Source organism: Gastrolobium bilobum, unplaced genomic scaffold (genome assembly GCF_033153095.1).
Source record: "Gastrolobium bilobum isolate Gb01-03AN ecotype WA unplaced genomic scaffold, APGP_CSIRO_Gbil_v1 utg15846, whole genome shotgun sequence".
NCBI lineage: Eukaryota > Viridiplantae > Streptophyta > Magnoliopsida > Fabales > Fabaceae > Gastrolobium > Gastrolobium bilobum.
The window spans coordinates 165,386-192,941 of NW_026897934.1; the positions used below are offsets into that span (position 1 = coordinate 165,386).

General features: G+C 37.3%; 1 protein-coding gene across 2 annotated transcripts; it reads right to left on the bottom strand.

Annotated features, from left to right (window-relative positions):
- Nucleotides 1–1,770: 1,770 nt before the first annotated feature.
- LOC133311550 (myosin-6-like) lies at nt 1,771–27,149 on the bottom strand. Of its 2 annotated transcripts, none has more exons than XM_061512599.1 (39): nt 26,807–27,149; nt 25,693–25,821; nt 25,292–25,435; nt 25,042–25,187; nt 24,805–24,964; nt 24,577–24,635; nt 24,318–24,477; nt 23,800–23,949; nt 23,575–23,711; nt 23,318–23,464; nt 23,109–23,210; nt 22,683–22,740; nt 22,439–22,540; nt 15,518–15,555; nt 15,248–15,374; nt 14,947–15,117; nt 14,722–14,853; nt 14,503–14,612; nt 14,355–14,415; nt 13,603–13,780; nt 13,296–13,501; nt 13,001–13,120; nt 12,083–12,181; nt 7,307–7,519; nt 7,030–7,169; nt 6,758–6,872; nt 6,629–6,670; nt 6,441–6,524; nt 6,190–6,360; nt 5,420–5,575; nt 5,143–5,331; nt 4,766–4,891; nt 4,577–4,647; nt 4,367–4,466; nt 4,156–4,212; nt 3,246–3,302; nt 2,677–2,757; nt 2,508–2,590; nt 1,771–2,311 (listed from the first exon to the last, which is right to left on the bottom strand). In XM_061512599.1, the coding sequence occupies exons 1-39, from the start codon at nt 26,807–26,809 to the stop codon at nt 2,197–2,199; spliced, it is 4,539 nt and encodes a 1,512-aa protein (XP_061368583.1). In that variant the 5' UTR covers nt 26,810–27,149; the 3' UTR covers nt 1,771–2,196. The 2 variants fall into 2 exon arrangements, with proteins under 2 accessions (XP_061368583.1, XP_061368582.1); XM_061512598.1 differs by having other exon boundaries at nt 6,626–6,670.
- Between the last annotated feature and the right edge of the window lie 407 nt (nt 27,150–27,556).

A 27,556-nucleotide genomic window follows, 5' to 3' on the forward strand; every position in this document is an offset into this window, starting at 1 on the left:
AAATTAGCTCAAAGAGTGGGAGTGCCCAAGACCTTATAAACCTCACATTAGTTGCTCATACAACGTGAGACTATATTTCTCAACACTAGAATTGCCAGCTGCAAATTTTCAATTTGAGGCTATGATTTTGGAGAGTAAGTTCCAATCAAATTGAAATTAATTAGGTTACAATTGTCATGGCCATGTGAAACCGTGAAACCGTTGGGGTCAGAGCCATGTGAATTCCTTTGGGTTTGGCTGAAAAAAAGTTTCAGTCTTAAAGACTTGATTTTGATTTTGATTTTGATTTTCAAGTGCCTGTCAGAGGCAATTTATTGTTCAAAACTACATTAATATTGTATTTCCCGTGGACTTACAATGTGTTTCATGAGACAATCTTTGTTTCATGGAACATGAGACACATGTTTTTAACCTTTTTTCACGTAAACGATGACTCAATCATCATTTCGAAATATGACATCACATTTTTTCCCCTTTTCAAATAACTTCTCAGCTTTTCATTTATCTCCATTTCCGAAGCGCAAATTACTTTATAATTCATATTCAACCAAAATTAGGATCTCAAGGGATGAAGCCTAATTGCCATCCAATTTTGTGATCCTATTGGAGAGGACCATTCGAGTTCTAGGATGATTTTTTCGATAGGCCTGCTTAAAAATAGAATGCATTGGAGAAGATAGTGCGAATCTTTATTTATTGAATTATTTTTCGTAAGGATGACGAGGCAATGACATTACGGGCATGATGGAGAAGATCAAAAAAAATTCCAGGAAAAAAAAAAAAAAAAAAGGCAAGAGTGAAAAAGAGCATATTTTTATTTTATTTTTTCTTCTTACTTGGTAAGGATTGAAAAACGAGTGATTCTGGGATAGATTGTTTTCAATACACTTCCGTTCATAATCACATAAGAGGAGAAGCAAAAAATTATGGAATGAAAATTAATTGCACCTCCTTATACTTACGCTACTTTTTTTACACAATACCAAAACATTCTAAATTTGGTTACTTTCCTCATTCTAAATTTTAAATAAACAAAGGGATTAGATCCCATTACTCCATTACATTTCCCCTTTAAATATAGGGGGGAAAATTATTTATTTCCTATACTTACAAAACAATGTCATTTTAAGATTTGTGAAAAAAAAAATTAAAGACGTTATAAGAATTTCGCTTCTCCATTAAACCGCCTGAAAAAAAAAATTCTCCAAACCTGATACAAATTCATTTCTAGAATTATAAGAAATAATTTCATTATCCGATGGCAACACTTTTTCCTGTATGTTTTTGGGTAAAGGATTACAGCCCCAATAGTACTCACTAAAACCGATTTAAGCTAGTTTTATAATTTGAGCCTCCGATCATGATAAATTTTACATGGTTTCAAAGCATATTCAAAATCGAGACAACAAAATGAAGAGGAATAAACCCTTCATCATCTAAGCCAATTTCATGAATGAACTAACGAATCAAATTATTTTACTCGATACCTATATCAAACAGCTGGTATATAGTTCAAGGTTAAGTTATACATCAATCACCATATGGGTTAGGTCCGAAAACTCTTGAAGCACCTTATAAAGACTAGTTTGTGTTTTCCATAACTGACAATCTAGCAACTACTTGCAGTTCCAGAATTTTACGGTGATAAGAACCCAGTCTGCAATCAACGAGTCAGTTTGGCCATCTTGCTCTTAAAGCTATAAGTGCGAAAAGAAAACGAGCGACAAACAAGAATTCAAATTCCAGAATATGAAAAACCTATTCAATATGTATCAATATTCATTCTTGACCCTTTACACAGTAAAAAAATGGGTGGAAAGTGAGCTTGAACCCAAAACAAAATTATAAGCATCTCAGCTTCACTTTCTAATGGTTTTCTGACCAGATTGACCAGGACAACAAAAATGAACATATAAGGCAAGCTCAGTAATCCTACTAACCCTGCCCCTCTTTAAACTGAAGATTTTACAATTGAATGCCAACAAAAGAATGAAAAAATAACTTTACATCAGGGCTATGGCGATGCAGGGATATGATAATCAATATGCAGGGTGCTAAAACAAAAACAAAAAATATGTAGAAAGAAAAAGAATAAGAATAAAAATGGATTTACAACCACTATGGCAAGGAACAACAACTCATTTCGTTGCGTGCCTTGACAACAATGATAAATGCATCATAATAAGCTTCCCTTGCCTACTCATTTAAAAATTGGAAGGCGGGGTTTTCAAGAAGCTCATCCGCTAGTTTCATGTCTGAGAAATCCTTTTCTTGAAGTGATGTAGAGAGGTCATCAACTGAGAAGGGGATGCTGTTAAAAGAAGCAAAAGTTAATTGATGATCATGTAACCAATTTGAATAGTATCTTCCTTTGTTCTAATTAATCTCAATTACAAAATAAAATATGACGACCACAGAATTGTATTAAAAGTCTACCCATCCCCTGGAACTATCATCCATAAAAGGCATGATATGCTAAAAGGCATTCCATAAACAAGCACTCTCACCTGGAACTATCATCCAACAAGAAAGAATCACTCTGAGCATTGTTAGAGTCCTCAGTCATAAGTACCCTCATGCTTGAAAGGACCTGAAGGAAGATTTGAGCATTGTTAATCAAGCATTCAACACTACTTTTGCTGTTACCAGATAAAATATAGTCAAAGAAAAACTTACATCGGGAGATACACTTCGAGTATTATAGTTAGCATCCCAGTAAAGTGTACATATTCTGTACAGCTGCTGGACACTCATGATCTGATGCAGGAGGGAGGGGGGAAGAAAAACATAAGGAAAAAGCATGAGAAACATAGAGACTAGGAAAGACATATTCATGCATGCAGAGCATGAGTGCAAGATTAAGATTATGGATTTCTGATCATGCTGATATCAATCTCCCTAATCTCCTTCCATCCCCTTAGGACTAAATACGAACATAAATTAAATTTGACTTTCAGTCCAAACTGTAGCAATAGCCTCATGCACTCTCCAAGTTTAAGCTGATAAACAATCTAGGCAACCACCTCAACTGCTATTTGCAGAAAAATATGAATTCATAACGTTCCCTTTACAAAAATACAAAGAAACCAAATCTGAACACGAGGTCATTTCAAGAAATCCACCTCAAAATTCTGCTCAACAAAAATCCATTATGCTATCAAAGATAGGCCATTATGAACATTAACAATTTAATGAGATTCATGCCCCATACCCTTACAGAAAGTTTGAGATGGATAGATACTTACAGGGCATAAATCATTAATGATTTCATCATAGGAAATCCTATACTTCTGATGAATAACCTGTTTATAAAAAATGAAAACAATGAAACCAATAAATATGATTAAAACATATTGCATTTAGATTAGATCACATCATATAAAATAATATTTATTACAAAAAATTGAATAAATAAATCTTCATATTGTCTTATTCATTAAGAGTTAAGATGTTCGCCATTATAACTCTTAAGTAAAATAATCGCAAAGGTATAAGCTATAACTAAGATTAGTTTACCAAGCAAACCTTGACTACTGTAAAAGATGCATATTACTAAACAACACATAAATCGAGAAGCTTTAACATTATCTACAAAAATAAAGTTTGATTACATAATTATCTTCTACATTGGGAGACTACAAAAATTTCCCACCATATAGGATGATCTTATGCCTGTCTTTTGAAATTAACATACATGATGCAGTTGCTTATGAACTAATATGGTTAGATAACTTCCATTGTATTCAATTTGCCATTACCCAGTCTAATAAAACAGAATGCATGAATGAAATAGTTTTGAGAATTGAGAGTTATCGAAGCAGGCTTGACCATTGCTGTACACCTATCTCATTGCAATGCTTTTTAGTAGTAATTTGGGTATTTCTGCAAGTATAAAACATGATCTAACGAGTCATACACCTATTTGTTTGAGCACGATTTTCTTCTAGAACAAATAAAAGATGCATTTTGTCTGTAAAATATGTTAAATGAAAAAGGTATGATTCCTTCTCCAAATGAGTATTTAGATGTGATTTATGCTATTACCAAACCTAAACATGAAATTCTTAGATTTTAAATAATTACAGTAAGTGAAAACAACACATTAGGCATAGTAAACCAACGAGTGAAGATAAGTGTCAAACAAGACACACTTACCAAGAAACCAACGGCCTGTCTTATGTGCTTAAGCTCATCCCAAGATGACCCTGCATACTGCAAACCCAAGGCTGTTAGACCTTTTTTTGAAAATGCAGACACCAGTGCAAAAGCCAAACAGAGCATCCATAAGTCATCACATTATTTTATTAACGCCAAAGTAATATATGCACTAACTCAAAAACTAACACAATAAAGCAAAAATAATTACCTCCTCCTTTGCTTGGCAGCACCACAGCTCCAATTCTGCTAAACCAGCTTTCACATATTCCCCATTGCTGAATGTGCAACAATCACGACGCAAAAGAAGACTAGCAATCATTTTTTTAAAAAAAGACGGTTAACCTTTAAGATAAAATACCATGATGCAAAAAAAAAAAGATATCTTTTATGTTCAAGGCTGTATATATAAACTACTTACCTATTGAAGAGTTGAACATTAATATAAGAGAATGTTTGAGAGTAGACCTTTTGAATAAGGACTGGGGGCACCTGAAACCCAAAACAAAGTATCATGCTTAAGCAATTTTTAGAAATAGCACAAACAAGGTTAACAGGGAGATAATTGCATAACAATCACAAGTTAATAAGTCATAAATTTGTTTCTTACAAAGTTCTCTTTCAAAGTACAGAGGAGGGTGTTGAGGGATTCAATAATACTCTGCCAGTGACCCATGGGAGAATCTTTACCAAAGGATCGGCCAGATCGTAACACTCCCTTCGATGTTCTTGGTGCCTGTATATCAGCAATAAATTTTGCATGAGGAACAGAAAAAAAATAAAAAAATAACCCTGTGACTAAAACCAGAAAGGTGCCTCAGAATCCTTTTAGAAATATCTAGAAAATATATCCAAAAGGCAGATAATATATAGGTACAAGCTATGACAACTATATGGTATGTAAGACCTGGTGTCCAACTTTATCACATAATAATATTTGGCTTAAAACTCACAACTTAAACAATTGCTAACCGCATTTAAACATACCTGGATACATAATGAAAGCAATGACGCTAACTCCTTCTTTAAGTTGTCCCGAAGGATACCATATATTTTCTCCACATAGGCAGTGAGCTGCTGCTTGAAAAGCAAAGCAGGATATTTAGCATCTACCTTGCGTACAACCTCCAATGCTGGGGCAGGAAGGTTGGCAGAAGAAGGGGATGACCGAAAACCCTGCAATTTGGCCATCACATAAATCAGTACAATTTTTTAAGAGTGAAAGGGAGATCAGATTACAAAGAATGTAAGGAAAATGTGTTACCATAGTCATTCTTCCAAAGAGGGATGTTGGATTTGGTGGTTTTCTAACTGGGGTTGCATCATTTGCAGTCCCAGGTTTCAGGCTTTGTTGGAGCAAAAACAATAGTGCAGACGTATTTGACAGCCAATAGGCCATAAGATCATTGTCATCTTGATTCTGGAAAGTGAGAAAGGAAGAAGAAAGACAAAAAGTTATTTTAGAAAAACGTTCCAATACTTTTCTTTATAATACCAGAAAAGAACCATAATTATAGAATATCCCGTGAATATTAGAATCATATCATTTAACAACACATAAGCCAGAAAAATAACACATTGTTCAACAAATTCTTATACAGATGGGTTCATAAAAATCTTGAGAAAAATGGCTTGAAGGATAACTAAAACATTTAAATGATGAACTAGACAGTGGCCAAAGCAACATTCAAACTTGCATACATATTACTTTTGACACATAATTTCAAATAGAAAACATATTCACGGAACAAGAATTGAACTAACCAAACAGCACACACGCACAACTCTAATACAGCAGCTATTAAATAATAATGAACATTACATTCCATTATACTACATACTCAAAACATTTTAGAATATAAAAAATTAGAATATTCAGTGCCATTATGAAATGTAGTGCAGCAAGGATCAACCTCTTAACCACTTGGCCATAGAGGCTCAGATGCCATATGAAAGGATCAACTCTCTTAAAAGTTTAAGAATATTAGGTTAAGGTTCAATGATGATTTTATATCTCTTAAGTAAAAAAGTCACCTCAATTGCTGAACCAATCATCTGGATAAGGCGATCAAATACACTTGTTCTTTCAGCTTCAAAAGATTTCCAGTGGAGGAGACATTTGTAAATGGTAAATGCAGCAACAGGCTTTCCGTGATTGAAACCAATATTTTTCATAACACAGTTAACAAGTGCATCAACATTCTCCTACAGTGAAAGAAGAGTTAAAATTGTGGACTGTATTTGCATGAAGAATTGACATATTAAACGTCAAATTTTAAGCATACATGTTGCCGTTCAATGTAGGATCTCCTCAATTTGCTATCAGATTCTGTACCAAACTTTTTCACAGGTGTGACATTTGGTGTTTCCTGCAAATACATTTCATTTCAGATTCCACTAGATATAAGCTGGCTTGTTATAGAAAGGTACACCGTACACAGATAGAAAGAGTAGAAAGCAATGTACTTACAGCAGCTTTCTGATTTTCTGCCACATGGTGACCATTTTCCAACTTCTGCAGATAAAAATATCATAATTCAAAAAGATTTCAGAGTTATGTATAGAGAATGAGGACCTACATACTTTCACAAGCACAATTTACCTCATAAACATGGGTAGAAAGGTGCTCTGACATTGTTTTCACAGATGAGTTTAGCAGTGACTGTTGCCGAAGAACCTGGTTTTCGGATTCCACGTCTGAGAATTTCTCTTCAAGCCTATCAATATTAATTAAAGAAAAAAAAGGTCATGATGGTGCAGATCTTGTAACTGCAAATAGAATTGATGGATGATTGCTGTTCAAAGACTGGAGACAAGTAATAGTTCAAATTAAATATGTATAATATACCAACGAAGCTTAATCACAAACAAAACCTTTGCATAGCAGTCTTCAACTGGATTATTTTTGTTTCAGCATCCAAAGCTTGCTTCAACCTTTCTTCACTAATTTTGTTTGCCTCTTCATACCTTTTTCCTGTTTCACCAATTTTCTTTTCCAGTGAACTCACCAAGGTCTGCAATGGACGCCAGGAAACACAAGATTAATAGTAAGATATGGTCGACTATCCTTCCCAAAACGTGAGAACATTCAAGTATACCAATAGACTTTCTATCAGTGCAGAGCAGATATCTATGCCCATAATCAGCTCACCTTGAGTTTCTCATTTTCACTAGTGAGCTTATCCAACACAGCATGGTCAACAACAGGAACCTCCTGTATGACGGGCACTCTTTCTGCTTCTCTTTTAGTAGCCTCACGCTCCTTTTGAAGCAATAACTTAGTTTCTTTAAACTGGAGTTGCATCTCTTGCAAAGCAGACTGTAATTTTTCGTTTTCTTGTCTTTTTGCTTCTTCCATGTCAATCTGCATTTGTTAATAGAGAAGCAAGAAGCTTTTAAAGGAAAGATAATAGTTAAATGTAAAAGAATACATTGTGTATTGATCTGTGTCAGGGAGTTACAATATATAGAGACCCTAATGGGCTTAAGTGTAAGGCCCAAACCTAATCCTAATACAGTCAGAATACAGTCAGACTATTTACGGATAAGACAGAATCCAATCATATCTAATCAAATCTAATCATATCATATCTAATATTCTAACACTCCCCCTCAAGCTTTTATGAGCACCAAGCTTGTTACAAATGTATTCAACCCGAGGACCTCTAAGAGCTTTAGTGAAAACATCTGCTAGTTGATTAGACGAGTTGACAAAAGCTGTCTTGATTTCTCCTGACTGAATCTTTTCCCGAATGAAGTGACAATCAATCTCTATATGTTTGGTCCTCTCATGAAAAACAGGATTAGAGGATATATGTAGCGCAGCTTGATTATCACAGATGAGTGTCATGGGTTGTTTCTGTTCACAAAGATGAAGCTCCTGAATCAACTGCTTTAACCAGATCAACTCACAGGTAGTATTTGCCATTGCACGATACTCAGCTTCTGCACTAGATCGGGAAACAACAGGTTGTTTCTTGCTTTTCCATGAGATTAAGTTTCCTCCGAAGAAGACACAATAACCAGAAGTAGAGCGTCTGTCCGAGGGTGATCCTGCCCAATCGGCATCTGAGTAACCACAAATTTCTGTATTTCCCTGATCCGAATACAACAAACCTTTTCCTGGTGCTCCTTTGATGTATCGGAGGATCCTCACAGCAGCATCTCAATGTGAATCACAAGGGGAATCAAGGAACTGACTGGCCGTACTGACAGCGAAAGAAATATCTAGCCTAGTCACAGTAAGATAATTGAGCTTCCCAATTAGCCTCCGATAACGTCCAGGATCAGATAACGGCTCCCCCTGTCCGGGTAATAACTTGACATTAGGATCCATAGGTGTATCAACTGGTTTACTCCCCAACATACCAGTTTCTTCTAGGATATCCAAGGCATACTTCCTTTGACAGATAGAAATGCCCTGTCTTGATTGCGCCACCTCAATTCCCAAGAAGTAACGCAGCTTCCCAAGGTCCTTTGTTTGAAATGTACTAAACAAATGCTGTTTTAACTGACGAATTCCGTCTTGATCACTTCCGGTGAGAATGATGTCGTCAACATAGACTAACAAATAGATACACTTATCAGGAGATGTAATCCTATAAAACACAGAATGGTCAACTTTACTGCGGATTAAGCCAAACGCCTGAACAACAGAACTGAAACGACTGAACCATGCTCGAGGAGACTGCTTGAGACCATATAAGGATTTCCGAAGACGACACACCTTTCCAGACTCCCCCTGAGCAACAAAACCAGGTGGTTGCTCCATGTAAACTTCTTCTTGTAAATCACCATGAAGAAAGGCATTTTTGATGTCAAGTTGAAGGAGTGGCCAGTGACGAACAGCAGCAAGGGCAAGAAAGAGGCGGACTGACGCCATCTTAGCGACCGAAGAAAATGTATCGCTATAATCAAGGCCAAAGATTTGAGTAAAACCCTTGGCAACTAAACGTGCCTTGAGACGATCAATATGGCCATCAGGTCCAACTTTCACAGTAAAAACCCAGCGACAACCAACTATAGACTTCTCTGGAGGAGCAGAAACAAGGTCCCAAGTGCCATTGGAATGAAGTGCAGTCATCTCATCAAGCATTGCTTGGCGCCACCCTGGATGGGAAAGTGCTTCACATGTGGTCTTAGGAATAGAAATAGAAGAAAGACTAGAAACAAAGGTGAAATGAGGTGAAGAAAGATGGTCATAACTCAAAAAGGTATAAAGAGGATAAGGGTTACGAGTAGTACGTGTACCTTTTCTTTGAGCAATGGGAAGAGTCTCTGATGAAGGATCCGGAGGGGAAGAAGCAACAGCAGTGGGCGATGAGTCAGCAAGAGTCGAGTCGACAGGAGGCACAGTTTTGCGACGCTGATAGGTGAGAAGTGGACGGTCCTCAGGTATAGAAGCAATAGGTTGCTCATCTGGAATAGAAGCACCTGCAGCTGGCAAAGACAAGTCAAGAAAAGGGACAGGAAGTACATGATCAACCTGTGACATCTGAGATGGGATAGAATCAAAGGGTTGTTGATCAAGAAAAGTGACATCAGCGGAAACTAAGTAACGCTTAAGGTCGGGAGAATAACAACGATAACCCTTTTGAAGACGAGAATAACCAAGAAAGATACACTGAAAGGCTTTGGATGTTAACTTATCCTTACCAGAAGTGAGATCATGAACAAAACAAGTACAACCAAAGACATGTGGAGTTAGAGGATAAAGAGGAACATCTGGAAGCAACAGATTATGAGGAATGTCATTGTGGAGCACAGATGAAGGCATGCGATTGATGAGAAAACAAGAGATGAGTACAGCATCTGCCCAGAAGTGAAGAGGAACCTGCATATGAATAAGAAGGGTACGGGCAGTTTCAATGAGATGTCTGTTTTTACGTTCAGCCACCCCATTTTGTTGTGGAGTGTGAGGACAAGTAGTTTGATGTAAAGTACCTTGTGTGGCCAAGAAATTAGAAAAATCAATAGAAACATATTCCTTAGCATTATCACTACGTAGAATACGAATAGAAACACCAAATTGAGTATGGATCTCAGTAGAAAACTTTTTATAAATGGAAAATAACTCAGAACGATTTTTCATTAAATAGGTCCAAGTGCAACGGGAAAAATCATCAATAAAGGTAACGAAATACCGAAAACCTAAGACAGACAAGGTACGACTTGGACCCCAGATATCTGAATGAACAAGAGAGAAAGGGGCATCAGCTCGTTTATTGACTCGACTGGCAAAAGAGGAGCGTGTATGCTTCCCTTGTTGACATGACACACAATCTAAAGACTGAAGACCGGACAAAAGAGGAACCATTTTCTGCAACTTTGAAAGACTTGGATGACCAAGGCGACTGTGGATAAGTTGTGGAGATTCTGTGAGAGAGCATGCTACTAAAGGACGAGGCACATCCAGATAATAAAGCCCCCGTGACTCACGACCCACTCCAATCATTTTCCCCGTACCCGGATCCTGCACAGAAACAGAATGGTTAGAGAAAGTAATGGTGCAAGTGAGGGAGTGGATCAACTTACTAATAGAAATTAAGTTATAAGGGATGCCAGGAATGTAATAGAGAGATGTCAGGGCCAAGGTAGAGGTCGGACGAGCTTGTCCAATCCCACAAACTGGGGCTTTGGTTCCATCCGCAAGGGTAAAAGACGGTAAATGATCAGAATAAGTAAGAGATGTAAAGAGTTCCTTATTACCACAGAGATGATCGGTAGCACCGGAGTCAAATATCCAAGTGCCAAGTGATGTAGAATGAGAAACACAAGCAACGGGATTACCAGTATAAGGCTGAGACTGAGGAGAAGCCTTCCTGAGAGGGGTTTGGAGTGCAGCACAGTCCGAACCTGAACCAAATGATGCTTTGTCTGATTGAGCTATATTTGCAACAATAGAAGGAGAGTTAACCTCCGAGAGATCAGGAGATGCTGCTGCCATTTAAAGATAAAATATAAAAGCCGTAAACGAAGGCAAACGATATCCAATCAAGAAGAACCACGCGTCTAAGGTCAGACCCACAGAGAAACAATCACAGATCCAGAAAGGGGAGGAGAAGGCGAGCTTCTCTGTCCAAGACCGGCCGGAAAAAGCCGCCGGAATAGTGCTCACGCGCCGGCAGAAGATAGCGCGTGAAGCCCACGCGCAGTGAAGACAGGTGGCGCGTGACGACGCGTGGGAGATGCGTTGCTGACCGGACCACCACAGACCTGGTCGCCAGGAAGAGAGGGTCCTGATCGCGTGAAGTTTGGTCGGAAAAGTCGCCGGAAAAAGTCTCTGGTTGCCTGAACAGTGATTCTGACGGCGGGCAGTGGTTCCGGTGGCTGTCGGAGGTGCTGACGCGTTTGGAAAAATCACTCAGAGGCTGTTTACAGCCCTAGAAGGCTTGCCGGAAGGACGCACGGCAAGAAAGAGGACTCCTAAAGCAAAAAACAAGGTTTCTGAGCGGAAGCGAGGGTTCCTAGAACGAAAGAGCTCTGATACCAAGTTAAATGTAAAAGAATACATTGTGTATTGATCTGTGTCAGGGAGTTACAATATATAGAGACCCTAATGGGCTTAAGTGTAAGGCCCAAACCTAATCCAAACCTAATCCTAATACAGTCAGAATACAGTCAGACTATTTACGGATAAGACAGAATCCAATCATATCTAATCAAATCTAATCATATCATATCTAATATTCTAACAATAATAAATAGTGAGTATAGAGAGAAATATATTTTTATCCATAATACAAATCAGGTTTACAGCGTCAATTAAAGTTTCTAAAATAAGTATTGCTACAGAGCTAACAGATCGTACACCAATATATAACTTAATTAATCGGTGTGCTTAACATGGTGCTGGAAATTTGCAAATTGGCCACAGTAAAATAATTTCAGTTCTCAGTTAGCACTGACAAAAATAATAGTCATTTACCCTCAATCGTTTTTCCAGCTGCAACCTCAATGTTAGGTCTTCAACTTGTTTTTCAAGCTTATTTTTGGCAGCTTGGAGAGCTCCAGTTTCTCTTGCAGCCTGAAATAATATAATAAAAATATTACTGAATAGAAGAAGAAAATATCATTTATAGAGTTCTTGCTAGTAGAGTATGATAGGCCACCTCTTAAAATGGTATACAATAATAAAAGAAGAAAAAAGGCTGAAGGGGATCAAAATGAGTAATGTGCTGACATGGAATAAACATGGGGTGGGTGAATGAGTTTGTTATGTAATACTCTGAGGTGGAAAAAATTGGCTAGAAATGTAAGTACATTAGGATGACTGGTGGGGGGAAGGGGTATGGAGGAATTTGGGTATTTGGAAAAAGCTGACCTCTACAACGGGTTTATTTTTCCTTTTCCATTTACTGGTTCCAATGTTAATCGGTAATTTCTCCCATCACACTACATGAAATACAAACACACATTTCTCTGTTCTACAATTCTCTATTGATGTTACATTTTATTTTCTCCATTTAACCTCTGGTAGTACCCATTAGAGTATAATCGCAGTACTTGTTCACAGTAAAAATCTTGCCAACCTCAGCGGAGATTTAACGTAAGCTAATAAAATTTAGGTGGTGAGACTCATCCAGTGCTACAATGAGTATGGGTGAACTTGGAATAAGGGGAACCTTAACACAGTTCTCATGAATAAAGAAGGCACTGCAATGTTTCTTCTGGCAGTTTTTCCTTCTGACAATATCCAAAAAGTGAACTCACTTTATGAAGTTTATATATAGCATCTTAAGTCCTATCAGTAATATTTATAAACTTATCATATTACTTAAGAAAACGTTTAATTATTTAATTGATGGATTCAAAGGACTTTTTTTTTGTGGGGGGGGGTTGTTACCATCTTGAGATTTCGTAATTCTCTCCGAGCAACTTTTCCTCTCCATGCACATTGTGTTATAATTGATGCCTTCTTTAAGTTCATAAAATGATGTTGTGCCAAGTATTTCCGGCAGTGGCTCTGCAAAACACAATAATCACAGTTGCAACAATAAACTGAAATAAACCTAAATAAAAATAACAAATAAAACCAAGCTCAGTATCAATGGTTTTTTGTAGTATGTGTAGACATTAGACAATAAGTAGTAAAAATATTTTAAAAGGTCTTGGTGATGGATTTTCAAAATGTTCTCTACCTGAATGACAATAGCTGCGCTAGTCTGCTTCCTGAAGCGTAGCTCACAACGAGCAACCATCCCTCGCATACCAGTCTGAATAGAAACAGAAGATCTATACAATTCTTTGTATGCCTTCCTAGCAATATGCATGCGGAAATACCTCTGAATCATCAAACTAGAAGCCTCCTGCCGCAATCCCTCGTAAACTTGCCGAGCAATTTGTCCTGTGATCAGCAATAAAAAGCCTCATAAGACTTCAAAAGTATATGGTTTTTCCTAATTTCAACTTGTTAGCTAATATTTAAAAAAGAAAATTAGCAGAGACCTCTGCATGCTGCTTGAATATGTATAGCGGACAAACGAAGCAAGCGAAAACTTCGGCAGGCCAAATAGGAACGGACTTTCCTCTGAATAATGTTTGCTGACTTTCCTAAGACCTCACTTCTATGGGTATCCAGTTCTGCCATTTGACCAGCTCGAAGAAACACTTTTGTTTTACCAATCTGCAGCAATAAAGAGAACCAGTAAAATAAGTCACCAAACAAAATATAGCCTTGTATAGAAAATCTGCAGTTACCCGATGTAATGGTTAACATTCATGGTAGCAAGCACAGATGGGCATAAATAGCAATTTGAATTCACGACACACTTAACAAAGACATAAAATAGTTTTCATTCCTTAACATATAACTACACTTTCAAGATTTACAGGACATAGAATGGTCGTGAAACATGGAAAAAGGAAGGAAAAGATAGGTTACCAGTGGTCCCAGCAGAAACTCCAAAGGGGCAAAGCGAAATCACGATAAACCAAAATGACTTTTATTGTATGTGTTCCCAATAAGAAAAACATTATAAGAACTTAGAATATTGTTTGTGGAGTTTCGTCAATACTCAGGTCAATGAAGATTTCTGAGTATACAGCAATTTTCTAATCCAAGTGATTCTTATTTAATAGATTAAAATATGTTATGCCCAATTTCAAAAACATAAATATCCTAAATAACATTGATCAAACTCAAATACAAGAATAAGTATCCTAAAGAATTAAAGATCTGATCACATGGTAACAGTTACCTGATAGCCTTTAAGTCCAACCTTCTCCAGAATCCTCTTACAAGCAGTGACCTCATCAGAACTAACATGATTAAAACATGAAATAACTCAGGAATTTTAGAATAACATAACTAACAGACATGATAAGGAAGATTAACAAATTAGATACCTTCCATCCAAAGCTTCAGGAGCAAGAAGCCCAAATCGATCCACAAATTCATCAAAGGTTTTTCTAGTAGGATACCCAGCACAGCTTATCCTAATTGCCTCCATAACACCCTACGATCACACAATGTAATAAGCATAAACTCACACAGCCACAGGTTAAACTTCAATTACATAACAAATTATATGGTCCAAAACCAGGGGAAAATGCAACCAGTCTTACCCCACAACGCAGTTGCTGCAAAACATTTTTATTCTCAAAAATTGCTGGCTTAAGAAGATTATTGGGTTTAACACATCGAATGTAATGTGGCTCTGTGGAACTGAGAGTTTCAAGTAGCGATTGCAATTGTTGCTGCACGACATATGAACAAGGATTTCAAAACTGCAGAGGTTAAGCAAGAAAGCCAAATCATGTGTCTTTGAAAAAGGAGAAAAAAATACCAACCTTAAACCGGGAACCTATTGAAGAGAACTTTGATTGTTTGGATGATTCCTCAGGTGAGGGGGGAAACAAACCCGAAACAAAGGGGCATTTGGAAGCATAAAGAAGTGCCTGGTGTTCTGCAACAACATAATCTTTGTTCTTGTCCAGGAACAATTCAGTTTGATAAGTGACCTAAAATAGACAAAGATTAAGCATGTGTTTTCCAAAGTACAAATAAATCCAATCTAGCATTCTGGTCCTATATTACACCAACTACCCTTTATAATAAATCTGGAAAAAAGAACAAACTATCCCAACTTACATCACCAGCATAATGGCAAATTGTGAAGTCACTACGCGACAATTTGGGCTTGGTGAACCTTTTATGGTTTTTGAACGTCTGATACAGCTTTTGGGCAAAAGTTTCATGTGTTGATCTAGGAAACATGCTGCAAAACACATACAGCTATCTGAGCATCAACGAAAATAGTTAAAAAGTTATGGTAGCATAATTTAATGAACTAAGCCAGAAGTACTGAGATATTAAAATTCACAATAACAATACTAAGGTGCCAGTAAAAAGCATACTTACCAGGCTTCATCAAGAAGAGAAATAATGCCACCAGGTTTCTGAAAATGAATACATAAAACAAAAAATTGATAAATAATAAATCCACTAATGACAAAATGCCCAAATACCCTATATTATAAGCCTGTAAAGAATAATGGAAAAATCATTAAAAAAACCTTGACTAAGTATTATATCAATTTGTCTGCACTCAACTTGCAAACATAATTTCAAGGTAATCATATTTTCCTTTCCCCTTTGTTATCGAACTTGTTATCAAAACCTTGTCTCTTAATAGACTTAAATTGACAACTTCAACATTTTCATTCTGAACCCATAAAGAGAAATGAATCTGACCCTTTTGTCTATCATTTGACATTAGGCAAATATTAGCAGCTACAAAGTTTGGATTGATCATATAAACCGCATCAACTGTGATTTTTGAAAAATTCGCTCCATTTTGCATTATGTATGAGAAAGAAATTAAAATACTTAGTTTTACTTTCCCTGTGAAACTATGTTGGGTAACATCACTTGAATATAAAATAATATGTTGTGTATTGATCTAATACAGAGAGTTACAATATATAGAGACTCTAATGGGCTTACGTGAAAGGCCCAGACCTAATACAATCAGCATAATTACAGACTAATCATATCTAATCATATTTAATATATTCTAACACTCCCCCTCAAGCTGGTGCGTATATATTGTGAGCACCAAGCTTGTTACAAATGTATTGAACCCGAGGACTTCTAAGAGCTTTAGTGAAGACATCCGCTAGTTGATCAGAGGAGTTGACGAAAGCAGTCTTGATTTCTCCTGACTGAATCTTTTCTCGAATGAAGTGACAATCAATCTCTATATGTTTGGTCCTCTCATGAAAGACAGGATTAGAGGATATATGTAGAGCAGCTTGATTATCACAAATGTGTGTCATGGGTTATTTTTGTTCACAAAGATGAAGCTCCTGAATCAACTGCTTTAACCAGATTAACTCACAGGTAGTATTTGCCATTGCACGATACTCAGCTTCTGCACTAGATCGAGCAACTACAGGTTGTTTCTTGCTCTTCCACGAAATTAAGTTTTCTCCAAAAAAGACACAATAACCAGAAGTAGAGCGCCTGTCCGAGGGTGGTCCTGCCCAATCAGCATCTGAATAACCACATATTTCTGTATTTCCCTGATCTGAATACAACAAACCTTTTCCTGGTGCTCCTTTGATGTATCGGAGGATCCTCACAGCAGCATCTCAATGTGAATCACAAGGGGAATCAAGGAACTGACTAGCCGTACTAACAGCGAAAGAAATATCTGGCCTAGTCACAGTAAGATAATTGAGCTTCCCAATTAGCCTCCGATAACGTCCAGGATCAGATAACGGCTCCCCCTGTCCGGGTAATAACTTGACATTAGGATCCATGGGTGTGTCAACTGGTTTACTCCCCAACATACCAGTTTCTTCTAGGATATCCAAGGCATACTTCCTTTGACAAATAGAAATGCCCTGTCTAGATTGTGCCACCTCAATTCCCAAGAAGTAACGCAGCTTCCCAAGGTCCTTTGTTTGAAATGTACTGAATAAATGCTGTTTTAAGTGACAAATTTCGTCTTGATCACTTCCGGTGAGAATGATGTCGTCAACATAGACTAACAAATAAATGCACTTGTCAGGAGATGTAATCCTATAAAATACAGAATGATCAACTTTACTGCGGATTAAGCCAAACGCCTGAACAGCAGAACTGAAGCGACTGAACCATGCTCGAGGAGACTGCTGAGACCATATAAGGATTTTCGAAGACGACAAACTTTTCCAGACTCCCCCTGAGCAACAAAACCAGGTGGTTGCTCCATGTAAACTTCTTCTTGTAAATCACCATGAAGAAAAGCATTTTTGATGTCAAGTTGAAGAAGTGGCCAGTGACGAACAGCAGCAAGGGCAAGAAATAGGCGGACTGACGCCATCTTAGCAACCGGAGATAATGTATCGCCATAATCAAGGCCAAAGATTTGAGTAAAACCCTTGGCAACTAGGCGTGCCTTGAGTCGATCAACATGACCATCAGGTCCAACTTTTACAATAAACACCCAGCGACAACCAACTATAGACTTCTCTGGAAGAGCAGAAACAAGGTCCCAAGTGCCATTGGAATGAAGTGCAGTCATTTCATCAAGCATCGCTTGGCGCCACCCTGGATGGGAAATTGTTTCACCTGTGGTCTTAGGAATAGAAATAGAAGAAAGACTAGAAACAAAGGTGAAATGAGGTGAAGAAAGACGGTCATAGCTCAAAAAGGTATAAAGAGGATAAGGGTTACGAGTAGTACGTGTACCTTTTCTTTGAGCAATAGGAAGAGCCTCTGGTGAAGGATCCGGAGGGGAAGAATCAACTGCAGGGGGCAATGAGTCAACAGGGGTCGAGTCGACAGGAGGCACAGTTTTACGACGCTGATAAGTGAGAAGTGGACGGTCCGCAGGTATTGAAGCAATAGGTTGCTTATCTGGAATAGAAGTACCTGCAGCTGGTAAAGACAAGTCAAGAAAAAGGACAGGAAGAACATGATCAACCTGTGACAACTGAGATGGGATAGAATTAAAGGGTTATTGATCAAGAAAAGTGACATCAGCGGAAACTAAGTAACGCTTAAGATCGGGAGAATAACAACGATAACCTTTTTGAAGACGAGAATAACCAAGAAAGATACAGTGAAAGGCTTTGGATGTTAACTTATCCTTACCAGGAGTGAGATCATGAACAAAACAAGTACAACCAAAGACATGTGGAGTTAGAGGATAAAGAGGGACATCTGGAAGCAACAGATTATGAGGAATGTCATTGTTGAGCACAGAAGAAGGCATGTGATTGATGAGAAAACAAGAGATGAGTACAGCATCTGCCCAGAAGTGAAGGGGAACCTGCGTATGAATAAGAAGGGTACGGGCAGTTTCAATGAGATGTCTGTTTTTACGTTCAGTCACCCCATTTTGTTGTGGAGTGTGAAGACAAGTAGTTTGATGTAAAGTACCTTGTTCAAGAAATTAGAAAAATTAATAGAAACATATTCCTTAGCATTATCACTACGTAGAATACGAATAGAAACACCAAATTGAGTATGAATCTCAGTAGAAAACTTCTTATAAATGGAAAATAACTCAGAACAATTTTTCATTAAATAGATCCAAGTGCAACGGGAAAAATCATCAATAAAGATAACGAAATACCTAAAACCTAAAACAGACAAGGTACGACTTGGACCCCAGATATCTGAATGAACAAGAGAGAAAGAGACATCAGCTCGTTTATTGACTCGACTGGCAAAAGAGGAGCGTGTATGCTTCCCTTGTTGACATGACACACAATCTAAAGACTGAAGACCGGATAAAAGAGGAACCATTTTCTGCAACTTTGAAAGGCTTGGATGCCCAAGGCGACTGTGAATAAGTTGTGGAGATTCTGTGAGAGAGCAGGCCACTGAAGGACGAGGCACATCCAGATAGTAAAGCCCCCGTGACTCACAACCCACCCCAATAATTTTCCCTGTATCCGGATCCTGCACAGAAACAGAATGGTTAGAGAAAGTAATGGTGCAAGTGAGGGAGTGGATCAACTTACTAATAGAAATTAAGTTATAAGGGATGCCAGGAATGTAATACACAGATGTCAAGGCCAAGGTAGAGGTCGGACGAGCTTGTCCAATCCCACGAACTGGGGCTTTGGTTCCATCCGCAAGGGTAAAAGAAGGTAAATGATCAGAATAAGTAAGAGATGTAAATAGTTCCTTATTACCACAGAGATGATCGGTAGCACCTGAGTCAAATATCCAAGTGCCAAGTGATGTAGAATGAGAAACACAAACAACGGGATTACCAGTATATGGCTGAGACTGAGGAGAAGCCTTCCTGAGAAGAGTTTGGAGTGCAGCATAGTCCGCAGGTGAGAGAGAACCGAACCAAATGATGCATTGTCTGACTGAGCTATATTTGCAACAAGAGAAGTGTCCTAAGGAGAACCAATAGATGCTGCTGAATCCTCCGAGGGATCAATACATGCTGCTGCCATTTAAAGAAAATATAAAAGCCGTAAACGAAGGAAAACGATATCCAATCAAGGAGAACCACTCGTCTAAAGTGAGACCCACAACAAATCAAGCACAGATCTGGAAAGAGAAGGAGAAGGCGAGCTTCTCTGTCCAAGACCGGCCGGAAAAGGGCTCACGCGCCGGCAGAAGGTGGCGCGTGAAGCCCACGCGCAGAGGACAGGAACGGCGCGTGAAGTTGCAACTCCGATGGTGGCCGGACTTCCACAGAGGTGGTCGCCGGGAAGAGAGGATGCTGATCGCGTTCTGACCTGGTTGAAAACTCACCGGTAAAGTGCTCCGGCGGCCTGAACAATGTCGGACGGTGGTTTCTGTGACCGTCGGAGGTGCTGACGCGTTCGGAAATTGCTAGGAAGGGACTTACAGTCCTTGATGTCTTGCCGGAAGGACGCACGGCAAAGAAAAGATGACTCCTAAGCAGTGGGCTTAGGTTTTAAAGCGAAAACAAGATTTCTAAGCAGAAGCGAGGGTCCCCAGAGCGAAAGAGCTCTGATACCAACTTGAATATAAAATAATATGTTGTGTATTGATCTAATTCAGAGAGTTACAATATATAGAGACTCTAATGAGCTTAAGTGAAAGGCCCAGACCTAATACAATCAGCATAATTACAGACTAATCATATCTAATCATATTTAATATATTCTAACAACATCTAAACAAGGTATGGACGAAGCATTGAATTTCTATAACTCACTCGACTGTCGATAAACAGATTGAAACAACTCCCAATTAAACCCCAATTAACGAGGGTAGAGGCGAGGACAATCTTTGAATGCAACCTTACCCTTACCTCAATTACCTTTCAATCACAAAGGAACAGTTTTACCACTGCTCCAGGCTCGCTCTTGTTTCTTAAAAGAAAAAATAGATTAAGGAAAAATAAATAAGAAAACTGTATATAAATATATGATATACTTGCATGACACATAAAAACTGGAAAGGTGGATGAAGAAAGTGCAAGGAAAGTCGAAGGATGGATACCGCATAAAAGTAAAATAAGACTTGGTGTAAGTCAACATCCCATTTTTTAAAAACTTCCATTCCCAGCCATAGTCTAAAGTTTTAATCATTTCAAAAACAATATACTTTTTCTGCTGAAGTAGACAACAACACATAGTAAGTTATATCCAAAATTTAAATTGGGTTTAGATTTCTTTTTTTGCTGTTTTCTATTTTACAAAATAGCTTATGACAAGATAGCCACAAAAAAATAAAATAAAAATAAAATATCAAGTAAGCTGTGCAAATGCTTGGGATCTTTTCTTTCAAAATCTTATTTATAAACATTTTTTAAAAAGAGAATGGCTCTTTAAGATTTCTGTAAAAATAAAATAATAAAGTTCTTTTTACCAAAAAAAATTTAAAAATATAATATCATGTCTAAAATTGTCTTAGTTACAATTTTCAAAAATGATTATTTTTTTTAAACTTTTGCGTATCGAACAAAACATTTCATCTCTTTGAAACATTACCACAGCATTAACCATGGTCCTCAACACAAATCACCTGTTCCCCACCTATCCTAACACATGATATGTTAAGCATACTTTCTTATGAGAAGATGGTGCTGCTGAGTTCATGAATTGGGAACCAGGAGCAGAGTTGAAGGAATTCCAGTTGTTGTGATGAGCTGGAATCTGAGAGAGAGTGAGATTTGCTGTCGCCGAAAAGTTCGCCGGAAAGTTCGTGTGTGGTACTGTGGTGTTCGGAAACCGTGATTGAGTTTGCTGTGGAGGTGTGAAGTTGGAATTGTATCTCCACCAGCAGTTAACCGCTTCATGGCCTGGTTTCCGGAAAAGTTGACACGAGACGGTGAGCCTTCCACCACCTCTGCCACCACAATACTGGCCACGACCACCGCGCCAACCACCGCGGAATGGAGGAAAGTATCCTCCTGCATTGATTCCTCGACCAAAGGATCCTTGTTGCAGTGTTTCAGGTCGTCTGTGATTCCCCTGTTCTTGAACGCCTGAAACAGGGGCTAACAGAGGTGCACTGAGTTTATAAGGCTTTGGGCAATCCCACCCCTTGAGCTAGCTTTTAGGGTGGTGACCTCAAGGTTCTTTACATGGTATCAGAGCCTCACCGTCCCCCACTTTAAAGTGGAATTAAAACAAAAAGCACAAAAGGTAAACCAAAAATTGGGCCTGTGCATAATCCACGCTTCAAGCCCAAAGGGCTCTTGTGTGAGGGGGCGTGTTGAGATATATAGTCCCACATTGATTGTATGAGCAACTAATGTGGAGTTTATAAGGCTTTGGGCAATCTCACCCCTTGAGCTAGCTTTTGGGGTGGTGACCTCAAGGTTCTTTACATTTCTTGAAAGCAACTACATTTAGTATTGTGGTAAAATGAAACTACAGCTGTATTTCATCCTCTATCTTCTATATTAATATGGAAAAGTGTATCTGATGTCTTCTAAATAACAATTTTATCCTAACAGTAAAAAGAGAACTGGAGTTAGTAAGTAGTAATTTAAAATTTTAAAATTCATCAAAAATTAGGGTGTTATTGTCAGTGGGTAAATATTTGAAACTTAAAAAAAAAATTGATAAGCTACTTTGTTTTATGGTGAAAATGAAGCTACAGAATAATTTAATTCCCCAGCCAGACAAATATTCTTGATGCCACACCAGCCCTCTTCCACAAGCCAGCATGAAAGTTAACTACTTTTATCTTCAAGCACACATTACAATGGCCTTGAGACCCAATCAAATTTACAACTGTCACCCTTCACATTTAATGCATAGTTCTTAACAGAAAAGAACATCTTATACAAAAGTTTGGTACAAAGACAAGGACATTCAACAGAATGATTCGGGAGTTAAAAGGAAAAACCTTTTCAATGAGATCCAGAATATCTTGATTGTCAACAAATTCAATGTAACTCCAATCAATCTCCTCTTTTTTGTATTCTTCTTGCTCCATTTTGAAGACATGCTGCAGATAAAATATTTGAGTATTACGAGAATGTGTAAAATGAGTAGAAATAAATATGCTTAAGTCTGTGATTCAAATATACAAGCAAGAGATCGTAGCAATTATCAAGAAATAGAAAATAATATCTCTTTCACACACAAACCTGATTAAAATGTTGCTGAAGCTTTTCATTGGTCAAATTAATACAAAATTGTTCAAAACTGCAATGTTCACAGAACAACCAGGAATCAAATACAGAATCTACAGCTCTACCTTTATGTCTAATAGAGATACAGACTACCACTATTGATTGATGAAAAGGCAACAAATTTCATTGGAATTTAGTTAAATGCAATATGCTTGGGAGTTTTGAAGGGGATGAAGTGGAATAATTCATAATGGAGTGGTTTGGAATGGAGTGGAGTGAAGAGGTTAAAGATCTCCCTCTCCACTGTTTGGTGGTCACAATGGTAATTAATGGAGTGGATTACAAATTTAACTTTCAATCCAATACTACACTTTGTTGGATGGTTACTTGAAGAGATAAATCCATGTTAACTACAGAACAAAAGGTGTGTCAGTAATGCACCTGTTAGTCTTGAAACTCTCAAAACCATAAATATCCAGCACGCCAATTAAGGACTTTGAGTCAGGGTCTTGACCAATTGAATTATTAATTTTATCCACCAGCCTGCAAAAGATGACAGAAATTTACAGAAGCGGAACTCAGAACAATTTTTTAAGGAACTCTAGCCAAGGTTCAAACCATATCTTCAAGCAATCTGTTCACATGCTTACCAGTCAAACAACCTTGAGTACACAATCTTAGCCAAAGCATCTCGGCTGAGTGCAGCAGCTTCTGGATCCAGCCATTTTGTAATAGTTTCATCACGAGTAACAATTACACGCTTGCAAAGAGAATCTTCAAGTGCCTTTGCATCACACCTGAATAAAAATTATAAAGCAAGGATTTCACATGGAGAGGATGTGAAATGCAAAACCTTACAAAGAGAATAATATATTTTAACGAATGCAAACTTGCAATATTTTCTAACATGAAAAGTTCAGCAGCAGTTTGTAGATGGGACAAAGATTTTTCATCTTTGGGCATAGACGAATCCATTTCCTTCCCTTTTGTAAATTCAATATTGCCAAGATGCAAAATTGCAGCAACCACTCGAAATATTGCTTCCTGAAGAGTGATGGGAAAAAAAGCATTGAAGCACAGATCATACTTGAAGAATCTCATTATAAACTTACATAAATTCCAAACAAAATACCTGCTCCTCGGAACTTATTCCAACAACATCCATTGCTCTTCTTGTATCACAATATTCTTTAGACTCATCAAACCCATCCAACTCATAGCAATTTGATTGATTCAGGTAATGAAATGTTCTGGGGTTTCCTAATTTGTACTTCTGAACATCCTGTCAAAAATAAAATAAATAAAAGGGTCAAGAAAAATGAAGAAAATAGAATACAAAGAAGTTAATCACAAACTTTATTAACACCAGCATGCATAATTATAATTAAGCCAAAAAACGACATATCTTACAACAAATAATGCTCGAAAAAATACACAAAGGTGATGAAGGAAAAGAAACCAACTATTATGCTCTATCAAACCACTTTATAGATCCACTGGCAGACAGTTTACTTTAATGGTAAGGTACTCAAATTTATGATTCAATCCATAAACAAATTAATGTAGGCATAAACAGATGCTTGATATTTACAAATTGATTCTTTCCGAACATTCTGTCAATCTAATCTTGATTCAACGCAAAAGAAATACCTCCGGGGATGCAGCACAGAGCATATAGAAACAGTGATAATTCCTCTCAGATTCTGACACTTGGCAAACACGTGATCTTTCCAGCAGATAAGTTCTGATAGCAGCTCCAGAAATTCTTCCCTTCTGGTCAAATTGAATCTCCACAAACTTACCAAAACGACTGCAGAGGTCACAAATGAGAAAATAGTACAGATAAGACAGTAGCATAAAATTTGCAATATAAATATATAAGCAAAATAAATTTACTATCACTTCCCACCTTGAATTATTGTTTCTAACAGTCTTTGCATTGCCGAAGGCTTCTAGAACAGGATTAGACTGAAAATCAAAGGGAAAAGGGCCAAAAATATAAGACCAGTGAAGTGGATATACGGTAAGGTTTTAATAAACTAGGCACTTGCAATGGTTAAGAAACTAGATAAATAAATTTGTAGCACCCAACCATCTTGCCAAAAACACCAATTCTATAAAGGACTAACTCTCTTACCTCCAGGACTTTCTGCTCAACACTTCTACCTTCACCAGCATTAGCTCTCCCACCCATGTAAGCAAGATAGCGCATTAGTAATTTGGTGCTTTCTGTTTTACCAGCCCCACTTTCACCACTAACCAATATTGACTGACTGATTCCCTCATTAATCATAAGCCTAAATCCATAAAAATTTATATGGTCAGACTTGTAAACTAATTAAATGAACTATTTGCACAAAAGATACGAAACTACCTATATGCTGCATCTGCAACAGCAAAAGGATGTGGACTTAGCTCACCAAAACCTGCTCCTTTATATTGTGCCATCATATGGCTATCATATAAATGAGGAAGCTTTATGAAAGGGTTCACAGCAATCAATATATTCCCAGTGTAGGTCTGGAAGCAAAATATTGGTATAAGCTCATGTATGTCAAGGGAGTATTAAAACATTAAGATTGAGGGGAGACAATATTTGGAGAGTTGGCGTCTAATATACACACATAAATTTCATTGATATCATATCTTGATCTCAGATTATCTAGGACACCAGGCTCATGCAGATAAGCAAGCTTTGTCATATCATCGACTCCACATGGTGGGGCTTCCATATCTTTATGATAAACACTGGAAGCTTTAACAACAACCTGCAAATTTCAAGACAAAAAACAGAGGGGCAAGGATTCACTATGTTAAAACATCAGACAGTACCAAGTTCTGAGTTGACTTCAAAAATTTACAGATACCCTATCTTCATTATGCTATTCTAAAAAGATACCCACTACTCATTCATGTTTAAGAATTTAAAGCACTAATAGCAAAACTGGCCGGTTAAAAGAACCGGCAAATGAATTGGTGAATAACAGGATTGAATTTAAATCAATATTATGCAAAGCATTCTCACCGTCTTCCCTGAAGTGCAAAGTACTTTGACTTCTTCCCCATGTACCTCCAAGACCTCACCATCTATCCAAGCTACATCCGAATCCTCCACCCAAACATGGGAACCAACTACTGGATTGGCAACACCAGCCTACAATGCAGAAAGTCAATTTAAATATACCAATAGAATCTGTTCCCTCTCCAATAAAATGTATGCATAATCAAGCAACGAAAATGAAATTCATCAAGAAAAGGAAAAGGGTAAAGTCAAGTTCTCTCTTTTAAAGAAGTAATAGAAATATCTCGATATATATTTGGTTGTCCGGTAAGGGTATTCTCAGACTAGCTTTTGTGTCAACCAAGTCTAAGTATTTCTCCCCACATATGCCCACTAAAAAGGCAATAAAATATGACTGCTTATTTTTTACAGAAAATGTTAATTTACTTTAAATAACCTAACAAGGTTGGCTCAGGTAGCAAGCAGGAGTTCCCATATTTTCACGTAATTGAAAGCATCAATAGACACCCCATATTCAGAAAATGGTTCAATGCTACATAGAACATCTTTGAAAAGACAGTTGGAATTCTAGTTCTTCCATCTTAACAAATCTGGCTGCTATACATTTCCTATCATAAAGTGGCACTATTGAAAATATTAACTATCAATCTCATTTGTGTAAAACTATGAATTCGATGAAGGAGGAAATTCAAATTTTCCTTAACTTACTCAGCTATGGTACTAAAAACTTGTTGCAACAAGAATCAGAATATGACAACAACCAGTACATAAGTCAACACTGGTAACTATAATATAAAAGAAGGAATAACTGAAACATGTGGCTGAAAATTTGAACTTGCTGTTTCTCCAAACAGATTAGTCAACAAGGTAAAACACTATAATCAGATTCCTACAATGTCGTTTGGTAATAACAAAGATCCAAATCCTACTTCTATGCAATATAGATCAGCTCCCAACACAGAAAAAAAAAAACATATCTAAAAAAGTAAAATTTCAAACAAAGTCGAATTTCACGTCACACCACAAAAGAACACAAACACAACACAAGACTTCGAATTGACTCAACCATGACCAAATTTCAACAAAAAAAAAAAACAGAAGAACGAGAAATGAATACCATTGCGTGATTGATAGATTGATCGGATCAAAATCTCGCGGCTGGTTCCGGATCTAGTTCCAACGGCTACAGCTCCTCTCAAAGAATTGAAAGATCTTTGCAATAGCGAATGATGAAACCAAAGGTATAATAATAATAATAATAAAAAGTAGTAGCTGAATCTACGAAATGAAAACTAAGATGCGTATTGTTTTTATACAGTGGTGATGAAATTGAATTGAATGGAATAATGGAAAAAGCTTAAACCCTTCTTCAACAACACTAACAAAAACAACTTTTGAAGAAGAGAGTAAGCCCTTAACAGCTTGATTTTGGTGTTGCTCTCTTTCTCTCCGTTTCTTTCTCCCTTTGTTCCAACATCTTCGCCTTCTTGTCTAAGTTTATTTTTTTTTTGTTATTACATTACAGTAAATTATCTAATTATCATATTAATATATTATAATGCCACAAAATATATTTGATGTTCATTTAGCGTTGATGATAAATAAAAAAGTAATTTGTGACGTACGTGTGGAATTACCTTAATGCCCCTTCGCGTTGGCATGAATCACGGGATTTTTCTGAGACAGAGAAAATCAGGGAACATATCATTCCACTCACATTTGAGAATCATAATCCGAAATCAAATTAATCGGATTTGTTGGAATTTCAGACATTGATGGATATCTAAAAAAAATTCAATAATTTTGCAATTTCTTGCACGTACATATGTATTTTAATTATGATAATTTTTTAACGTTTTGAGAGAAA